Genomic DNA, 20,901 nt, shown 5'->3' on the forward strand with positions numbered 1-20,901 from the left:
GGGCCATACCCCATCACGGTGGGGATGTATGCAGCAAGTCATTGCTCACGTGATCAGGAAGCATTTAGAGGACTGGGAACTGAGCCTAGCTGACTCTTGAGTACTATCTTGAGTACTTTCTATACCCGTAATATGTACAAATTCTAGGCTTGGCTCTGACTGGACAGATTAGGGCCATGTGACCAAGCTTGAACTAATCACAGTCTGCTCACGTGCCCATGTATGTGTAAGAGTCAGAATGGGGAGTGGGCCCAGATCAGCTGCTCTGGTCCCTCAGTTGGATGGGGTCAGGAAGAAGGAAGGAGCCTCTCAAAGAAATATCAGAAGAAAAGGAAGTTTGCTGGGGAGAAACAACTGACGCCACTGGTGCTAGCAGGGCGTATAGCCCTCAACTTTTCCACATCCTATGCTATCTGGCTGCACTTGACCCTAAAGAAAGATCCACCCATTAGAGAACAAGAATTGTTCTATGCTACTGACATCATGAAGTATTAGTAGTAACAGTTGCTGTTTATTGAGCATCTCTTTACTTCTCACAAGGGTCTGACCTGTGTATACTGTTGACAAGCCAGCTGGGTTCTTAGGCTTCAGTCTTGGGGAACAGAGAGGTCCCTGGCCTTGCTCCCAAGATTGGAGTAAATTACCAGTTGTATTTGCGGTTTGTTTATTTTTTACCAATTAATAACCTGTAACAACTACTGGCATGAAAGGACATACCAATTTTAACAGAGTTGTCCTGGGTTCTTCTCTGAGGTACACCTAGGAAAGGATACACATCTAAGCATACATAGACATGGGTCACATCCAATTCCTTGAAGCTACAGAACGGGGTCCCCAGTTCCTTGTTTCATGTCGGCCTCCTCCTGCCAGCTCACACAGCAGCAAGGAAAAGAGACTTAGCAAGACATGAATTACGTTTCTTGAGTAACACCGTCATGGGTATACACAATCACATATATCCTGTCATGGTTCCTATTCTTTAGAAGTAAGTCTTGGGAGTGCCCCTCACTAGGAAGAGGTCACACAAGGGCATGGGAACCAGAGATGGATCACGGGTTCCCCTAGAGTCTGTAAGAGACTATGTTGAGTGCACACAAGAGAGGTGAAAGGGTGATAAAGATGAGGCCACGGCAGCCACAGAGATTAGGGACTGCTCCATGACCAAAAGGATGACACACTGTGGCTGGAGGTGTTCCTGGAAGTTGGCACAGTGGCCTTGAGTCTTGAAGGCAGGAAGGAACTTAATGTGTCTGGACGTGGTAAGAATGTGTGTGGAAAAGGGACGGAAGTCCACACCACAGCACTGAGGGGAGAAACTGCAGGATCCTATATGGAAAAATGCTGTGATCAGACTTCCAGGTGTTCATTTCTTTTTCTTTTTTCTTTTTCTATTTGTCTGTCTCCTCCCCCTCCCTCTTTTCTCTTCCCTGTTTTCCTTCTCCCTCTGCCTTCCTCACTTACTCCTCCCTCCCTTCCTTCCTCCCTCTCTTCCTTCCTCCCTCTCTTCCTTCCTCCCTCTCTTCCTTCCTCCCTCCCTCCCTTCCTTCCTCCCTCCCTCTCTCCATTCTTCCCTTCCTTCTTCTTCTGATAGGGCACTTCTATAATGAACTGGAACTCTATATAATCAAAGCTGACTTCAAACTCTAGTTCCTTCTGCTCCAGCCTCCCAAGGTTTTGGATTATAGATTATATTTGGATTATATTGTAATCTATGCCCAGAATAGATTTAGGGTTGTTGGGGACAGGTGGGACACTTAAGAAGTCTGCAAAGGCTGGGGACACAGGATGGCTGAGGCTTTGACTTACACTAGGCTGGAGGGGATGGAGACCTTTCTTGTGTGGACACCTAGAGGTGTTTGTTGGTGGGTTGTGTAGGTGGAAAAGAAAAGGGGATCACAAAGTTGACACCTGTTCAGCTTTAACCCATCGGTAGCAGTAGCTACTGATGCTTCCTCCTGAGATGGGGACTGGGTGGAAAACCCACATCCCACATTGCCCCTGTTAGTCTGGCTGTGTGACTCGACACCAAGAGGCTGTGTCAATAGATTGCTGACTTAGAGCAGGGTCTCAGCTGGGATACAAGATTTGGGAGCATTTGCAGTGCTTTGCACAACTCTTCTGGGGAGGCTGCTCAGCTACTAGGCAAGAGCTTTTCAAAACACATGTCTGATTATGTAAACACTCTTGCTCCAAACTCGGCCAAGTGCAAGGTGCTTTCCCACAGCACCAAGAAGCACTAGACCCTTCTGTTCATGCAGAGACCAATTAGTTTCCTCTGTTTGCTCATTGTTCTTAAGCGTCAGCGTTTAGTTCACAGAGAGGAAGCCAAGGTTTGGAGATTAAGTGACTTGTAGAATTCATCCAGGAAGCATGGCTTCTAATTCAAGGTTAGGTTAATTTAGTCTTGTTTCATAGAAGCTGCTGGCCTTTTATACACAGTCCAAAGATTAGCTCATTAGAAAAGCAGCCAGGGCCTACTCCATGAAAACAGGGCTTTATACAGTAAATAATTTTATCTTTCTGTCCAGAAAACATCATTTTGTTCAGCTTTGGGCACTTGCCGTGTGCTGAGTGCTGTCTTCAGCCTACACGCTTCCAGTCAATCCAAGCTCCTGTCCACTTTAAAGGTGAGGAAGTGGAAAGCATGAGAGCTTCGACGGCGTAAGAGCAGTTTGGGAAGTGGGACTCAAACACGGCTTGCCTGCTTGAAAAACTCACCCTGGAACCAGTATGTTGTTATTATGAGTTCCTCTACCTTCCTCTGAGGCTTTCTGGGGTGGGCCCTGTTCCCAGGTTTGGAAGGTTCACAGGGAGCAGAGTACCCGTGACCTTTGTTGTTGTGCAGAATGGCTCCAGGGGTCACTGGCTTCATATTGTAAATGTTTAGCTTCCCATGGAGTAGTGCCCATAAAGACAGCATCTCTTTGTGGCTTCCATTGAAGTCATGAGGAATGAGAGCCCCTGTTACCCCTGGGTGCTGGAGCTTCCACAGCTGGAGATATTAAAAAGAAATGAAAAAAGGAAGAAAGAGAGAGAGAGAGAGAGAGAGAGAGAGAGAGAGAGAGAGAGAGAGAGAGATTGAGATTCCTTCCACCCTCCAAAGTTTGTTTTTAAGCCAGTAGAGGGAGCCAACATCGCAGCCAACTGAAGCCAGTCACCAGATACTCAGATCAGCTGTGAAAGCAGAAGTGGCTGACCCTTCTTTGACTGTGGCACTGCCTCCAGTTTCCAGGTATACTCCCAGAGAAGCCAGGTGAAAAACATCTTCTCCACTACCCCTGCTGTCATCGGCAAGCCTGAGACCCAGAGAGGGCAACGGGTTTACCCAGGGCCATGCTCAAGTCTGCGATAGCCAGTCTCAAACCCAGGTCTCCAGTAGGTAGCACTGACTTTGTGTCATGTTTCCTGACTCCTGAATTCAGGAACTAAGAAACTGCAATAGTATCTGCTCTGAACCAAGATTCTTTTCATCGTTGGTCCTTGGTACCTCTGGGTTCTGTGTCCTTGGATTCAACCAAGCACGGATGAAGAATATTTGAAAGAAAAATGTGTCTGTGCTGAGCATGAACAGGCTGTTTATTGTCATTGCCTAGTCAATACAACACGCCTTTACATAGTGTTTGCATTTATTAGGTATTAGAATAGTGTAAGGAGGTGTGTGTAGGCTTTATACTAATACAGCTTCTTCTATAAGAGTGTGGTGTGGCGCTTTCTGGAGAGACATGAGAAATTGTCTATTCCTCTCAGATATAATAACTGTTACATTCTAGGGGTCTGGATTGGGTTCCTTTTCTCTGCCACTTAAAAAATTAAAAGGCAGGAAAAAAAATCTTGAGGACAAACAGGAAGCAGCCGAAGAAATCTGAGAACCAGTTGGTGAAGAAAGAATTTTATTAAAGGTGAGGAAAGGTCCATGCACATTTGTGTATGCATGTTTGTACACACACACACACACACACACACACACACACACAGAGCAAGGCACACAGAAGAATGGCCCTTTGTAAAACAGAGTGGGAACTTGGCTGCTAAAGACTTGCCTCTCCTGGGGGGCTGGAGGCTTTAAGGGTCTTTGGTTAGCTGGAATGCTGGAATGGGGGTGGGGTATTCTTCGTTCCTTAATTTAGGGTTGGTCAGTTTAAACAAAGGGATGCTAATAGGCCCACAACTTTGTTTAACCATGCCTTGAACTTATTGGCCTAATCTGCAGGTAGGGGTGTGTGTGTGTGTGTGTGTGTGCGCAGGTTGGGGGATTACTGACGAGAAAAGAAGCCCTCTAGGTCTTTGTCTCAAGGTGCTAGGTCAGGATGGTAAGGAAGAAGCTGGAAGTTTGCTATCCTTATTACCTATCTGTGGCCCCTCTCCTGTCTAACTACTAGTTCCCCACAATGACAGACAGAGTAATGATTAAAATGGCCATGCTTGGTGAACCCATGCATTTATTGGGGCCATCTACAGGAGCGAGGATAAAGGATTGTGTGCAGGAACATGGGCAATTCAAAGGCAACTTCATCATTTAAAAGCCCACGTCAGTGCAGGTGAGGAGAGTCTTGTCAGCAGCATCCCTGGAGCTCCCTGCCCAAACTGTGGTCTCTGTGAGAGACTCTTTCTCCCCTGGCAATTGTTTTGGCTTGTACTGCCTTGGGAAGGGGCCTTTGTGATCAGTAACTTTCGGAGGTTACTTTAGCTTCTAAGATGGGACAAGTGAGCTACACTTCCCATCAAGCCACTTCCTTGTAGGAGTACTGATGGGAATCAAAGGACAAACCCAGATAGAACTGGTTCTCTAGGCTTTGAAAGGGCTGCACCAAGAGTGAAAGCTACTCTTACTTTTGGACTGTACAAATTTCCTTATTAATCAGAAGAAACACAATGATTCAATGTTTTTATATGCATTTTCTATATGTTTTATGTGTATTGTTTTTAAAGATTTGTTACACGGACTTCCTTGTAAAAACACAAGTTCTTTGTTTAGATCTGAGGATAATTTTATTAGAGTTTAAAGACAAACAACAAGGTGGGTGAGCTATAAATCTCAGCAGCTTCCTGGAGGAGGAGACTGGAGAGACTTTGGGCCAGGGGAGCCTTGGTTAAACCAGAATGAAGGCTGGTCACATGGTGGACCATCAGCCACTTGGCTAGGAGGGGAGCTTTAGAAAAGGGTACCACAGTACCAGGAAAAACACACTTAGGGTTTAGCATCTGAAAGAAAAAGACAAGAAAGGTGAAAGGAATAATTATGTCTTTGCAGGTCTGGGAGTTGTGTAAACAGTAAGCATGATGTTTCCTTTTAAAATCAAGACCCCTTAATCTGCCACTAAACAGGAGACCCAGAGATGAGTGCTTCTTGGGTTGATTCAGGCCACACAAGGAACTCATAAAGGATCTCAGCCCCTTGGGTTTCTGCCCCCTCATTCCCAAGAGTGTCCCTAGGTTTGTTTCTTCTTGGGCACAAGAGGGCTACTACAGTTCCAGGAATCACAATGTCCCATAATCACATTCAAAAGCAGACAGAAAAAAAGGGGGTGGGATGGGGTTAAGCTGTAGAAGACATGAAGAAAAGACAGAGACACCCCCTACCACTTTCCTCTTAAGTCTTATTATATGAAACTATAGACTTCATTCACCCCTGCAGGCAGGGGGAAGGGGAGCTTTATCTTAGGCTAGTCAGGAAACATCCCCTGAGGGATGCTATGCTGTGCCAGAAGTAAGACAAGCTTCTCTTAGCAGGAAAGTCTGGGGGGGTGGGGAGGGGAGGCAAGCAGATTTGTTTTGATTAAACCCTACACTTTCTGCCCCAGGGCTCCTTTCTAGGGTCTTCTTTTGTTTAGTCACAAAGGGAGGGTCTTAAGTGCTACAATTGAAGACCCTCCAAGAGTCCTAAGAGTTAAATATCAGGTAAGTTCTTTCTTCAGGGCCTAGAGGCCCTTTCAGCTTATGTCTACTTCTGGTCTCTGGCTACAATCAGGCTTTGGGTTAAAAGGCTACTTAGGCCTTGCCTACCTGCAACAGACTCCACCCTACCCCCATCACAGCTGCTGTAAAAGGAAACAACAGCTATCCTATTGGGACTAACTTTAACTCTAATCCTCACTTCCTGGAAAGCTTCTCAGGTAACCAGTCCCCTGGAAAGGACAAGCCCAGCGCTGTGATCTTGCAGCCAAAAGGTTTTTCTCCCACACTCAGAGAAACCTGAGTGCACGAAGGTGCTGAGAGCTACTCATTCAATACATACATGGGCCCTTCCCCACATTCTGAACGGTAAGAAGAGACCCTTGATTTGTTCATAGGCCTGAACTTTAGTTTTTTCATCATATTGCCTGAATGTTATTGGTACTAATAACTCTCCTAGTAAACCTTTTACTCAAAAAGACAAGCTGTCTCCATGTTCCTCTCTTGAACCCAAGACCTTACAGTAGCCTCTTCCTCCATCCTCAGAATGTAACACCCGTCTCTGCTCTCCTCACTTTTCTTCTCCCCTAGCCAGACTTTCTCCCCTCTTATAGAGAATCTGTGTGGTTCTATTCATATTCTACTTCAGTAACCCAGGTACTTTCCTCATCTCAACCTTCTTATCACCACAGCAAAGTCCTTCTCGCCATGTTAGGAACATTCACAGTTCCCTGGGATTAGCACATTGATATCGCTGGGGCCATCATTTATCCTCACGTGTTGCTTAAACATGCTCAGACCAGGTCCTTCCAGATTCATTTACTGGGTGAAGACAGGGCATATGTACTTTGTAAAATATCATCTAAGGGCCTCTGGTATTGCCCATGGTGTTAGTCATCCTATAGGGGTGCATTGTCTCTGAGGTTGTGTTTAGAGTTTTTAGTACTGTCAGTATCCTGGTGTTTAGATGCTTCAGGCTTGGCCAGGCAGCTTTGTATCAATGCACTGATTATCTCATTGAATGAGTCCCTGCTCCCCAACCACAAGATTAGGACATTGACATTGATTGGTAGTGTAGAGATTGTTCTGTCTGCTCAGGCCACACGACTAGCAGGATACACATCTAGAACCCCAACCTTCACATTCTGAAATTCTGTATGCCAAGTAAACTATAGTAGCCACAGAACAGGTCAGGGAAGAAAAGTTGAAGGTCTCTTTCCACAATATACAAGTCCATTCCTAGCCCCTGCACTCTTCACTAAGAGAACCACCAAAGAACCTTTTTATTTTATTTCTGACACCTGTTTTACAATTACAACCCATCACTACCCATTTAGGAAGGTCGCAAACCCAGCGTGGATGAAGGTGCAGCCTCTTGGGGTTTGAGCTCAATTCCCTGCCCACACAGTTACTCTCTGAATAGGCTGCCTCCCCCGCATACCGTAGGATGTGTACTTTCAAAAGTTGAGAACCCAACTTGAATCTATTGCTCCTTGTACTTGTTCCAGGCAACCATGGCAACAAGTGTTCATCTGAGCAGCTGCTCCAGGCAAGTTCTGCTTGAGTACTGAAAGTGACAAACACTTCAGAAGGTAGTTTTCTGCAGAGAAGTCTAGAAGCCCAGGAGATCTTGATGGCCACACACATGGGCCAACTAGCAGGTGAGGGTCTACCGAGAGCTTAAGGGATTGTGACATCCTGAGTGATCATAAGGCCTGAGTAACTCATGTGAGCATTTTCAGTGATGTGTTTTTTCTAATGTGTGGGTCACGAGTCATTAGAGGGTGGATTGGTTTCCCTTAGCTTCAACAGAAACTTAATACCATATAATGGTATAGTAGTTATAACTCTGGAGGCAAACTCAGAAGTGCAAAATGGGCCAGTAGAGCTGATTCTGGAGGCTCTACCACAGTTCCTTACCTGTTCCTCTGTTAGAGGCTACCTGAGGCTCCTTGGCTTGTAACCCTGTAGCACTTAGATTTTGGCTACCAGCGTCATATCTTCTTGGAGCCTAGGTTTCCTGTGTCTTCTTTACTAGGACCTTTGTGTTTGCCAACCTGCCTGCTCTAACTATAAGACGACCATCTATCACATCTATGAATTCCATGTCTCCTTGGGAAGCCACCAAAAATGATGCATATTGATTTGCTTGTAGATGAAGATGTGGACACGAGGTGCCAGAGCCAGCTTATTTTTGCATTTGCTGCACCGGCTGCTATTAAAATCAGTGTTCATTTTAATGTCATTTAAAGAGCATAGCACATGGTAGTTTTATTTCTGATTCAAATGTGCAGCAGCCAAGAGATAGGTTCCACACAGAAAAGTTTGATCAATTCTTCCTTGACTTTTAGAGTAACTTCTTATACCCTTATAAAGTCAGGTACTAAGAATGGCTTTGATGGATTAAAACAGAGACAGAAGGAACACCCATTCAGAGCCTGCCCCACATGTGGCCCATACATATACAGCCACCCAATTAGACAAGATGGATGAAGCAAAGAAGTGCAGGCTGACAGGAGCCGGATGTAGATCTCTCCTGAGAGACACAGCCAGAATACAGCAAATACAAAGGCGAATGCCAGCAGCAAACCAATGAACTGAGAATAGGAACCCCGTTGAAGGAATCAGAGAAAAGAACTGGAAGAGGTTGAAGGGGCTCGAGACCCCATATGTACAACAATACCAAGCAACCAGAGCTTCCAGGACTAAGCCACTACCTAAAGACTATACACGGAGTGACCCTGGACTCTGACCTCATAGGTAGCAATGAATATCCTAGTAAGAGCACCAGTGGAAGGGGAAGCCCTGGGTCCTGCTAAGACTGAATCCCCAGTGAACGTGATTGTTGGGGGGAGGGTGGCAATGGGGGGAGGATGGGGAGGGGAACACCCACAAAGAAGGGGAGGGGGAAGGGTTAGGGGGATGTTGGCCCGGAAACTGGGAAAGGGAATAACACTCAAAATGTAAATAAGAAATACTCAAGTTAATAAAAAAAAATTTAAAAAACAAACAAAAAAAAGAATGGCTTTGATGACTTGAACTTCTAACCCCTGGCACTCTGGACACACCAGACCCTCCACACAGTGTAAGCACAGGCTTTCTCATGCCAGGATCTTTTACCCTGCACAACTAACAAAATGATTTGAGAAGGAAGGCCATGGCAGTCTGGAATATTCCCAGCTCCTGTGAGCACTTGGCCCATCTGGTAGCACCGTTTCTGAACATTGTGAAAACCTTAGGATGCGAGACCTTGCTAAGCAGAACAAGTCACTTGCTGATACTTATTTCTACCATCCCCCTACACAATGGGACCATCCAGACTTGGACTTGAGTGTCCAACAGGAAGGTGGAAATGATCCCCAATAATCCCCCAAAGCCTCTTAAGTACCCCACATTTGGTATCTCACTATTGTGACAAAGTTAGACACAAGTGGTTTTCTACTCCTTCAACCCCAATCCTGTGTCTGAGTGAGGGACACGGACCCAGAGGACTCATAAGTGTACTCTCTCTCTCTCAGGTCTGCTGCTAAGCCCTGTTGAACATAAATCCATATGTGTCAAGTATAGGAAAAAGGGAGTCACAAAATCTCAGATAGGAAACAAGTTATAAATTTACCTTTTTCTGTTCTGGTTGATAAATGCCTGTACAAGTGAACAGGTCCCAGATTTAAAGAATGATTGAAGGTAATGATTCTTAAAATATTTTCTAGTCTGAAACAGAAGGCAATAGTCTGGAAAGATGGAGAGATGGTTCAGCCAGAAAAGTGCTTGTCTGGCAAGCATGAGAACCTGAGTTTGAACTCCATGTGGGTTTTGTTTTGTTTATTTTTAAGGGCAGTCACAGTAGAACACACCATATTACTGGTGCTAGAGAGTCAGAGATAGTCAGATATCTGTGGCTCTTTGATCAGCCAGTCTAGCCTACTTGGCAAGTTTCAGGCCCATGAAGCCACTTCTTTTCCCTGCAAAAGAAAGCAGATAGTGCCCAAGTACTGGCCTTACCAGAGCGAACAGGCGTGTACATGCAAGTACATGCAAGACAAGAGTTTTACTGCAGCCTCTTTTATTTGCAAAAGTCCAATCAGGAATTGAACCTTACAATTCTTTTCTTATGCAGGTAACAGATGAAACCTATGATGACTGCTGAGCCCACTAGTGCAGCCACAGCACCCAATGTTTTAGAAGCAATATCTTTGGTAATCTCATAGCTGTCAGGGTTCATTACACCTACAAAGAAAGCAGGTATGCAAGTTATAAGGTCAGGCTGAGCCCTTCTATAAAATTTAAGGCTCCTTCACTTGTTTTGGGAAGCTTGCAGTAGAATGCATCCTCACCCTATCGCCACCTCCATCCTCCCGTTCTCCTATTCTGTTATAACCATTTGCTCTTTCCATCTCAAGCCAGATGGGCCAATACCCAGAGATCCTCAAAGTCTCAGCTTTGACTAACACAACGTCCTGATGTTTAGTAATCCCTGGGTGTGCGATGTCACAAGGCAGTTAGCTAGAGAATTATACGATATTTTAATTTTACATTCTAGGCCTGGAGTTGAGGCCTTCTGGGTGAGGCTATGATATGATTATAGGAGCATAATCTGTGGATTTCAGTTTAGCAGAAGTTAAAGGGATACGCATGTTTGTCAGCCTACTTGTATGCAACCTGTAAATATACACCAAATTTCTTGGCATGGTAGGCAACAATATTCTGAAAAGATCTAGTATGGCATTAAGAATCCATTCTGACATCCAGCATGAGAACAGAGTTGGGAGAAGAAACACTATGGGTCATTAACAAGACCATGGCTAAGAGCCCTATGCAGTAGGGAATGGACATGATCCTGCTAGAATGTCAAGATTTTCAGGAGTGCCCTCAAAAGGTTCAAGGTCCCCTGGAAGAGAACTTTACTTTTTGCTTAGTTTTATCATTAAGCAGAAAAAAAAAACTCTGAAAAGTTGTATTCAGAAGAACCCCAGACTTTAAATCTCTACCTTTGGATGAAGAGTCATCTGACAACAAGATAATAGGTCCTGGGAGGCTAACCGTCATTGTGCCTTCTTTGCTGGCCTCTGTGGTGGGAGACAGTTAATCAAGGTTGTGTTTGACTCAGGAGTAATGTGCCACAGGCATCATGAAGTCCCTAGCAGATGCTCCATGGAGTATCCTGTGACATGGATTCCATCTGTCTGTCATACATAGATTCTCAAAGGATGGGTTCATCAGGCCAAATGAGAACCTGTGCATTCTCAGGATTGCCACACTAGTAAAAGAAGCCTGGGTGGCCATGTTTCTTGAGATTAGGTGGAGAACAAGTTATTACTATCCCAAAATGCAATCCTAGAAAATTGCAGCTTGCTTTGAGGAAGAACCAGGATTGCATTTTTACCTCGTTTGTTCCTCAGTGGTGCAGGGCAAGTCACAGAGCACAGAGGGGAGGCTTGGTTACAGATCAAGGCACTGCAGTGGAAGTAGATCTGGAAGAGGAGGAAAGAGTGTCAGGGGAAACCAAATGCAGTCACTGTCAACCTGCCCCAGATGACTTCTTGATCACATACCAGGCTGGAGAGCCCCCGAGACTCTGACACAAAGGCAAAAGTCTTCACATCAAACCTCTGGTAGTGACCAGAATGGGCTGCAGAGGAGTTGGCTGCGTGGAAAGTAGTGCGGTAATTGTCCAGTTCATATTCACAGCTAGGAAACAGGCACCAAGATGGGGGTATAAGTCATAGGAAACCATATATGCACATTTGCACAAAGTGATCCACGTGTGATTTCTCTATGCCTCAACTAGGTCTACATCCTACCAGTGCCTCAGTTTTAACATAAGTAAAACTGAGGCACTGGTATTATGTTCTTTCTTACTGACCTAGCCATCGATACAAAGTCCCAAGTTCTGTATAACACCTGTATTTTATATAATGCAAATGCACATTTGTTTATGAAGTGAACAGATTCATCAACAGATTCAAGCTGTAACCACACTCCTGTTGTGTGCGTTTGTGTGTGTTACTTTTAAGATACCAGCTTACTACCCTAACGTGAGTTTCTATTATGTCCTAGGTAGTAACCGTTTGCAACAGAAGTTGAATCCTTGCCATTCTGTTTGACACACTAGCAGGTAATAGTGGCATTAAGGATGTAAAGAACGAAGGGCATGAAGACTTACATAGAGGGATAAAGGAATTGGGGCTGGCCTCACAGAGAAGGGATGCTCAGGCAAATCTTCAAAGGGAAAGGGATGGGTTGTGTGATTGAATGGGTCTGTATGTGCTCAAGGCAGGAGTCTATAGCTGCAGGTTTGGAGTCCTGTGACATATTCCCACAGAATTAAGAAAGCAAATGTATAGCTCTTTGCAGGTAAGAAACCCTGGAGGAGACATTTTAGGCAGAGCTGAGAGGACAAACACTCTAGCCAAAAGCACTGTGATGTTTGTTTAGATTCAAGTGGGATTTCTGATCTGAGCTCTACCACTTATTACTGTTGAAGGAACTCAAAGCTTGGATTCCTTCAAAGTGGCAACTAGGGTTCCTCAGGTGATGGGATGCCATACATGACAGCCTGGCATGTGGTAGGCATACAGTAGGGGTTCAGTAAACAGACGCTAGGATTTTCCCTCTCCTGATAAAGGTGCAACAGAGCCAGACTGGAGACAAACCCATTCTGTAAGAGTTCAGGGTGATGGAAAAGCAGCATGAGCCACCCAATTAGAGCAAGCACTGATGCCTACAAACAAGGATTAATTCAGGGAATTCATGACCAACGTCACATTTAAGTCCCAGGAGGATTATTTTCAGTCACTAGGAAGTTCTGATGTTCTATCCAAGCAACCCTGGTGTGTAGGAGTACATACCCATCCATAATGATCTGCCACTGGGGGACAGAGGCTGGGTCCTCAAAAGTTGTTGCCCAGCAGTCATCTAAAACCAGCTTGATGTTGGGATCATTTCTATTCAAGACTGTCACTTCCATGTAGATGGGCTGGCGGAGGTACCTCACTAGAGGGTACTCATTCTTCCTATAAGGCCGTTGGTAGGATATGTCTGCAATTAACAGAAACCTCTTCAGGATTGAGGTGCAGGCTGGCTGCAACATGCATTAGGCTGATAACACTAGCTGGTGCATTTTAGGGGAAAATCTCTGTAAAGGACCCGTCCATTAGCTCAAGTTGCAACACCTCACCTGGGTAGGTTTGTAGGACCAACGCTAGTGGACCTGGCTTTACAGAGGCCACTGGAGAAGAATGGCTTTTGATATGGGCCCTTAGTAGCATACTGTCTCTGATGTAATGGCATCTCACGGTCATCCTGGAAAATTGTGGGTAGGTAGATATGAAAATCATGTTAACAAAAACCCCTGTAGTTTAGGCTGAAGTTAAAAATAATACAAATAGAAATTGTATCACACCTGAACTCACTGTTTCTGAAAATAATGTTTGACGGTGGATTTTCCCAGAGAGCATGGATTTCATTCTCATAGATGACTTTATCACCTTCAAACTTCAATGTTGGAATATTAGGGAAAGTTGGTCAACAAAACACTTAGAAAGTAAGTCTTAACTTCTTACCATGGGTCGCTACTCACTTTCTGTCGTGTTCCACATCCATTCAGAGGTATGTGAAATCTTGCAAGCCCCAGAGACTGAACCTTGAAAATAGGCTGGCAGGAGGAGTTTCCCACCAGGAGGCTCTCCAGGTTTAGTGCAGGTTTTGTTTGGTGGCTGTAGACCTCAAAGTCCATAAACCCATCCCGTGTACACAGTTCATCTGTGAGTAGACAGCAGCAAAGGTTTAGAGAAAATTAAGTTCACCCTGTGACATTACTTGTCAGCCTTGATGTATTACGATGAATCCGGCAACTAAGTTTGAGTTGTCTTAGGTCTCTGTTTGGGCAAACACTGATGGACCAGCTTGAGTTACAAGAGGAATGTAAGTTACCACAATTAGTGTCACGGTCATAGAGATCAGGAGACATGAAAAGAAGGGTCACAGGTGATAAAGCCAGTGAAGACAACCCTGAGAAAGGATTCAATCTGGGTTGGCTATATACTACTAGGTTTCATTGTGTCCCTTTTCTCAAGTCTTGAATTTTAGATTCTTTTAGACCAAGGAAGTCCAACTGATAAGCTATTAAGCATTTAAAAAAAATCCAACAGAAGTCTGAAACCTAAAACTGAGTGTTCTGAGCACTTTGGTAAGTCATACTCCCAGGAAATTTGAGGAGAAACTGAGAAGGCAGCTTTTGATGATTGGCTGGACCTTTCGAGGTGAGGGAGTAAAGAGAAGTGAGGCTCAGCTAGAGAAAGTGTCCACTCAGGAATCCTTTTCAGAGTTTATAGGAGTCCAAGGAACTCTAGAAGGCTTTAACTAGAAGCTTGAAGCCTTTTGTCCCTGGGTTGGGGATTCTGACATCTAACTCAGTAGGAACCAGATTTTCTAAGAATCAGCAGTTTCAGCAATAGTCTCCCCTCATGAATGTTTTAGAGTGGTAGCACACTTGAGCCCCAGTACTAGAACTTAAACTGCTATTTCTGACAGGACTCATCTTAAGTCTGAGTCATAAGCACGATGCAGATCTTGAGGTCTGTTATATTTTCCCACATGCATTAAAAGGAACAAAACCAAAAAAAAAAAAAAACCCAGACAATTTTTATTACAAAACAAGCTTACCTATGGAGACCGGTGACTCACAGTGGCACTCGGGATCAATCACTGTGGATAGCATGTCCCCTTGGAAGTTAAAGGTCAGCTCGAGTGAAGAGAAGTAGAACTGGTAGAATGGACACTTTTCAGAGGGCTGGAATGAGAGAATGTCAAGTGGCCATCTCAGGAAGCAGAGTCCCTGGACACTTGCAGAAAGCACACTTCAAACTCACCCAAGTTTCCTTCTGAGCCAAAACAAAAGAGCTGCCACTTCCTCAGATCAGAATTCTCCAGGCAGAAGTTATTGCTTTAAACTCAGGTCTTAAAACACCCAGTCGATTCATACTCTTTGTACTACTAGACACTGAAGCTTTAATTAACAAATCAACTGTAAAGAACAGTGGAATCCCTTGCCAAACCCAAGAAGGGGCTCCAAAGAACCACAGAGGTTACAAAATACCATAGCTACACACACACTCTACCCCTGCATCCATAAAAAGACTAGCCTCAGGACAATAGGGTACCCTTTTGTTTGGACCAAGTTAACCTGCCATATAGAACAGCATATGGAAGGTTCATCATTAGAGGTCTCACAGGTACCTTGTACTCGTCAGATGAACTGAGAAAATCTAGGATGGTATCTACATGCAGAAGTTAAAGCGATGTTAGTAGAGAGAACGTTCTTTGAAAACTCTATGTAAAGTGATCAAGGTTATTTAAATCCACCACTCTAGCAAGTTGGCTTTATGGGCAAGTCATGAGTTGCATCATATTACCCACGAGGGTACCTCAGAAGGCTCTTGTGACCTTCAGGGCATGAGAACATACTTTTGTCTTCAAGAGAGATTTTCTGAAATGCAGTCTCAAGCCATTTGTTGCTTCTTTGTCAATCCCATTGGCATGCCATTGATCCTCAGGGATGTTCCTTTGTCCAAAGCCCACAGATTTTAGCTTCCCAGGAAATTCTGGTATAGTAAGACTCATGTGTGTCACATTACAAGCCACAGAAAGATCTACAGGAAGTGGTTGACAAAAACCCATCATCAGCCTTGATTAAAACCCCAAGAACAATGTTTCCCACTGCTGAAGCTCTGAAGTTCTGCTCTCTCGGGCCTCACCTGGTGCACAGATAGCTTGTGAAGAGAAGGTGATCTTCTGCCCAGGACTTGAGAACAAGAGCTTCAGCTGTACAGTATAGAGATAGCTGCTCTCTTGCTGGAGGGTCAGGATTTTGAAGGTATTAGTTTTGAGTTGCTAGTAAGAATTATACGTTCAAGCATCAGGTGTCACTTTGGCACAAAATGAAGTGTAGGTATTTTGTTCAACCACTGTCAAAGCGCTCCGGTATTAACCTTGCTTTCTAGAATGCCTGGAAAACCAGTGCTGTCTGTGGGTATGCCCACAGCTGACCATCTCTAGAGAGACCAGAGCAAGAACTGGACATATTCTATAATAGCTGCCTTGTACTGTTGGTCAGAATACCATTATGCTCAAGGTGAAATAAACTGTCTTTCATTAAAACCATCAATATATGAGCACTTGCCAGCACCTGCCCCAAGTACAGTCATGCGTGGTTTTAACAGTGAGGTATATCCTGAGAGATGCACCATTAAACAATTGGCCTTGCACTGGAGACCATATTGCCACCCAACCTGGCTTTGCCATGATCCACCTAACGTGTGACTGTGTTTGATGCTTTTATACTGTGGGAAGTACATGTTCACACAGCACCGCTACAAACATGGCAAAGGCATCGCACTGTAATGTTACTAGAGCTATCGTAACCAGCCAATGAGACGTTTAGTTCTGCTTCAGTCTTTTGAGTCCATCACTGGCTTAAACCTTATGTAGAATGTGATGATAACCGTAGAATGTAATATCAATGTAGTGTCTCACAAATGGTCTAGAAGACAAAGTAAAAAAATGTCACCCAAACAGAACACCTTAATTCTTAAGACTCACAAGAATACCCTTGTTCTATAATTTGAATGTAAGAAGAGGGAAGCGTGGATAGCAAGGCCTGTGTCTGTTCTTCACCATCGAGTTCCTATCATCCAATGATGTACTTGTTATTAGAACTTACAGGTTGTGACAGATTCTCACTATGTAGTCTAGGCTGTCCCCAAACTTGTAAGCCTTCTGCCTTAGCTTCCTAAATGCTAGAACTACAAGTGGATGCCAATCTGCCCAGATAAATATACTTTACTTTGGAGATATAGCTCATTTGGGGACATGGTTGAGATCATGCTTAGTCTTAGGAGTATTGGTCATTTCCTTGATGGTGATATAAAGGGGTTTCACACCTACCACATAGTGAGCTACTCCGGTAGCATTGGCTGGCACATGGAGGGTTATTTTCTGGCTGTCAATCAGGAGATTAAATCCTTGTACTATAGCATCCTTCAGGGGCAGAGTGTGGACTCTTGTACCATTGCCAATCTTAATAATCCATCCCATCTCAGATACATTCTTTAAAATTCAAAAGACATAGATAATTGCAAGTGGTCCACTGACCTACACTTAAATGCCTACAACACTCATTCATGCACACATGCCCAAAACAAACAAAAAGTGAGCCTTGTTAAAAAGACTGGAGCTTATTTAACCATGGGAAACTAGTGTTTTATCAAATTAAAGTGATCATAAGCTTTACCATAAGTGTTAATATGGTTCATAAGTGAAAAAAAATTGCATCCTTAGGATTGGAGAGGTGACTCAGTGAATACTTTCTCTTCCATAGAAACAAATTCAGTTCTCAGAACCCACCGTACGCCAGTCATTAACAGCATTTAACTCCAGATAGTCTGATACTTCTGTCCTCTGTAGGTACCACTTCACAAATGGCATACACTCAACACACACACACACACACACACACACACACACACACACACACTCACACAAAGAGACCGACAGACCGAAGCACAGACCGACCCACCCACCCCCCCCGCACACGCACACAGACACCCCCCCCCGCACACGCACACAGACACCCCCCCCGCACACGCACACAGACACCCCCCCCCCCGCACACGCACACAGACCACCCCCCACACCCCCCCACACCCCCCACACCCCCCCACCCACCCACACACACCCCCACACCCACCCACACACGCCCCCCCCCCCCAGACAGACACAGACTGATGACAGACAACTAACTCTATGCCTACCTGATTTTCATCAGCAAGCCTAGAGAAAAGTTGTGGGAAAGAAAACTGGAAAGAAAATAAAGAGATTTATGAGAGAGCCTCTGAAGTTCTGCCACTTGCTATTTTGCAGGAAACACCCAGATTAGTTGGCATAAATTAATGCTGTAGTTCCGAGAAGCCTGGTTGCTGACACACAGTAGGAAGATTACAGGGACAGATGTATCTTCCAGTCCTGCCTTTGGGTTTTATACCTTTGGGTTTCCAGTATCAAAAGGCATCGGAAAAGCTAGACTAGTTTGGGGACAGGACATGGGATGTGTTATCAGTCAGGCTTATGATTATCAGTATGGGTGCAGATATTTGAGCCTTTTCTATTGCCAGGCACAATGTGCTCCACATGGTTTGTACTCCGTTCTTAGAGCCACCACCCTGTCAGGCGAATGCTGTTCTTCCATTTTAGCCTTAGAAACAGCCTCCATGTGGAAAATGCATCATGGCCGCACAGTAAAACAGTAAGAACAAAATTGAAATTCAGGTGCTAAGTCCAGCTATGTCTACAACAGCACTCTATTAACCCTACTACAGCCATAGGAGAGAAAGTTATCCTGCACCACTTACAGATATGAGATCCTCCATGCAGACAACAATTTCTGAGACCTCATGAATCTCTGCTTGAATAGCTGGGCAGAAAAAGTGATGCACGTCATCTTTATAGCTTACATCAGCATTGGTGTCCTGCACTCTGATGTTCACCTGGTATCCACCAATCTGTGTACACAGAACCAACGAGGTAGTCGATTTCTCAGTGTGAAAGGCAGTTCTAGAAGACCATCCCATCTGCCCATCAAGGGTGGCAACATATTTGAGTTCAGTAGTACAAGTTTCTGATGCACTTCATTCCCTTGTCAGGAAACTATAGCTAGCTCTTTTAAGATAGCCTTGTAAGACTCACAGGCTGAGAGGAGAGTTCAAGTGTTAGGAGTAGAGTCTGGTTTTCTCTTACATTTCTATTGTGATCTATTGTTTGGGGAACCATGGTCATAGTCCCAGACGTCTACCCAGGTTATTCAAATATACCCACTCAGCAACTAAATTGATGCCCTGGAGTTGAGAGGAGCCATCTTTGTTACCCCTGACCTCAGAGAACTTAATCTAAGGCAAGAGGATCGTTACCTAGCAATTTTCTGTTCAAGTGTAAAATAGTAACTATCCTAGAATTTATGTCATCTTAACTTTAAAAACCACTCTTAATCCAAAGATCATTACATGAATGCTATGAGACTAGATTTGGCCATTCACAAGTTGCAGTTAGAAGACACTGAACCTAGAGGACAGCAATCCAAGCTTCTCGAAGTTGGGAAGGCCTGTAATTCATAGAAGGACATCAGGTAGGGAGGGATATGTGCTGGGGAATTCTGGGAGAAGTTCAAAGAGGTGAGTGAGGGGTGGCTATGATAAACACATTATATACAATTACAAAACTGTCAAAGAATAAATAAAGAATGGAAGTTTAAATCAGTACAAATTTTAACAAAAGATATACAATTACTTTTCCGGGGCATCACCGAGGATCTCGGTAGGCCAGGTGAATGCTCAGTCTATGAATATACACAAAGCTTACACTATAGGCTCCAGCATCAGGGTCAGATGATGTAGCCTGTTAAACAATGAATTTCCAGGATTCACCCCACACCCACATCACCTGAAATCCTTAAGAGAACTTCTGCCTTGTGTCAGGTTTTTAAATTTTATTACACCTAATGACCCTGATTGGGCAATCCTGTTGCTTGGCAATAGAGAAAACCTTACTGCTTAGCAACTGTTTGCTTTTTAGCACCTGTTCTTGTGTTAGCATCAAAAATAGCCTTCCATCTCACACAGGGGTTAGATTAAAATAGACAAGGCAAATGCTTGGTCACAGAGCTAAGTCACATGTCCTGCCGTCACCTCTATAGTATTGTTAATCTTTATACCCTGTGGGGATGACAGCATCTTTCCTGCTTTCCTATAAGCAAAGTAGAAAGGTTAAGTAGTTTACTTAAAGTCAAACCCAAGGCTAATAGCTTAAGCACTAGGCTTTTTCCATCAGTGCTATTTCAGACCTCCTGTTCCCTGGGCCATTATAGGCTATTTGACAATATCCTTGACTTGTAGCCACATTGATGCCAGGAGTTGATGCCAGTACAGTTCATCCTATCTCCAGAACATTTCTAGGCATGATCAAAAGTATCCTCCAGGTATGTTAGTAATACAATGAAATAAGCTAATCTGGTTGAGGCTACTGTTCTGTTTCAGAGTCTAAATTCCCATCATATTGATTATATTCCTATTCCAAGTCATTACCCCAAAGCACTTGCTTACCACTTTTATAGTACAGGTCTCGTAAGGGAATTTCAGGATAAACTTTTCCAAGTCCAGAGCATAAGTGCAGTTCGAAATTTCATTACCAAAGGTATCTAGAGAAGACAGATTGCCAAGAAACCCATTCAAGTGGCACAGCCAACCGAAAATTCCCAGCCAGGATTTCTCATCCACATCTAAGGCATGTCTATCACTTTTGACCCAACCTAGTGACATGATCAAGCTTTGGGTGTTGTGATTTACACCCGAAACTTTCCCACTGAATCCCAAATAAGTCATACTGCCCAGAAAGGCAGGTATTCCCCTCCGGGAGGCAACGGGAAGTCAGAGACCTTGTAGTACTAGGGAAGATGGATGCCAGTCATATCCAAATAGAGGTGTCCCTGTTTTCTACAAACTGGAATTAAGATTACACAGTATGTATTACATACCCACCAAGGAAGGATTCCACTTTTCCATGTCAAATCTGCTTGAAAATTCTACTCTCACTTCATCTTTATCACAAATGAGAGTGCCTGGAGAACAGAGAAAGTACTTGAGAGCCAAGAGACACTTGCCTACAGGTAAATGCGGAAACACCATTTTCTACTGCTAGATAAGGATGGGGAGGACGCTCTTACCTTCAGGGAGCTCACAGAGTTAAGACTTATAAATGCAATACAAGATACCAGAGCTTTAAGGGTGTTCCCATTCAACACCCAAGGATCCAAGGAGTACTCCAGCTTTGAGTTAAGTCAGGTTCAGGAACCTTGACTGCCTGGTGAAGGGGTTGCCAGGCGTGAGGGTGGTGGGTCTCAAGAGCCCAAGCTTGTTCCTTCAAATTAGAGCTTTAAGAGGAAAATCCTGGGTAAGTCCCAGG

At 44.2% G+C, this 20,901-nt stretch overlaps 2 protein-coding genes across 15 annotated transcripts in view; one reads left to right on the forward strand and one right to left on the reverse strand.

Annotated features, from left to right (window-relative positions):
* Window positions 1-2,528: 2,528 nt before the first annotated feature.
* Anks4b (ankyrin repeat and sterile alpha motif domain containing 4B) overlaps window positions 2,529-20,901 on the forward strand; it is a 58,969-nt gene continuing 40,596 nt past the window's right edge. Inside the window, exons 1-4 of one of the 3 annotated variants that reach the window (XM_087591261.1) lie at window positions 2,529-2,627; window positions 3,771-3,899; window positions 6,106-6,261; window positions 7,401-7,553. The gene's annotated coding sequence lies outside the window, so the exon portion shown is untranslated. Of the gene's footprint in view, window positions 2,628-3,770; window positions 3,900-6,105; window positions 6,262-6,960; window positions 7,554-11,949; window positions 12,008-20,901 lie in introns of those variants that run through there. The other 2 variants (XM_087591252.1, XM_087591263.1) reach the window with 2 other exon arrangements.
* The window catches only part of Zp2 (zona pellucida glycoprotein 2), a 30,946-nt gene continuing 15,011 nt past the window's right edge, over window positions 4,967-20,901 (reverse strand). For 2 of the 12 annotated variants that reach the window (XM_087593851.1, XM_087593867.1), the window contains exons 3-18: window positions 20,474-20,557; window positions 20,043-20,137; window positions 18,300-18,449; window positions 17,703-17,747; window positions 16,837-16,998; window positions 15,648-15,744; window positions 15,358-15,542; window positions 14,557-14,683; window positions 13,472-13,653; window positions 13,295-13,386; window positions 13,070-13,194; window positions 12,741-12,930; window positions 11,445-11,580; window positions 11,276-11,363; window positions 10,881-10,958; window positions 4,967-5,202 (exon numbers count right to left, since the gene is read on the reverse strand). In XM_087593851.1, the coding sequence (XP_087449977.1) occupies window positions 5,189-5,202; window positions 10,881-10,958; window positions 11,276-11,363; window positions 11,445-11,580; window positions 12,741-12,930; window positions 13,070-13,194; window positions 13,295-13,386; window positions 13,472-13,653; window positions 14,557-14,683; window positions 15,358-15,542; window positions 15,648-15,744; window positions 16,837-16,998; window positions 17,703-17,747; window positions 18,300-18,449; window positions 20,043-20,137; window positions 20,474-20,557 (1,850 nt within the window). In that variant the 3' untranslated portion in view covers window positions 4,967-5,188. 12 annotated transcript variants of the gene reach the window in all.

This window comes from Rattus norvegicus, chromosome 1 (genome assembly GCF_021556685.1).
Source record: "Rattus norvegicus strain SHRSP/BbbUtx chromosome 1, alternate assembly SHRSP_T2T, whole genome shotgun sequence".
NCBI classification, from domain to species: Eukaryota; Metazoa; Chordata; class Mammalia; order Rodentia; family Muridae; genus Rattus; species Rattus norvegicus.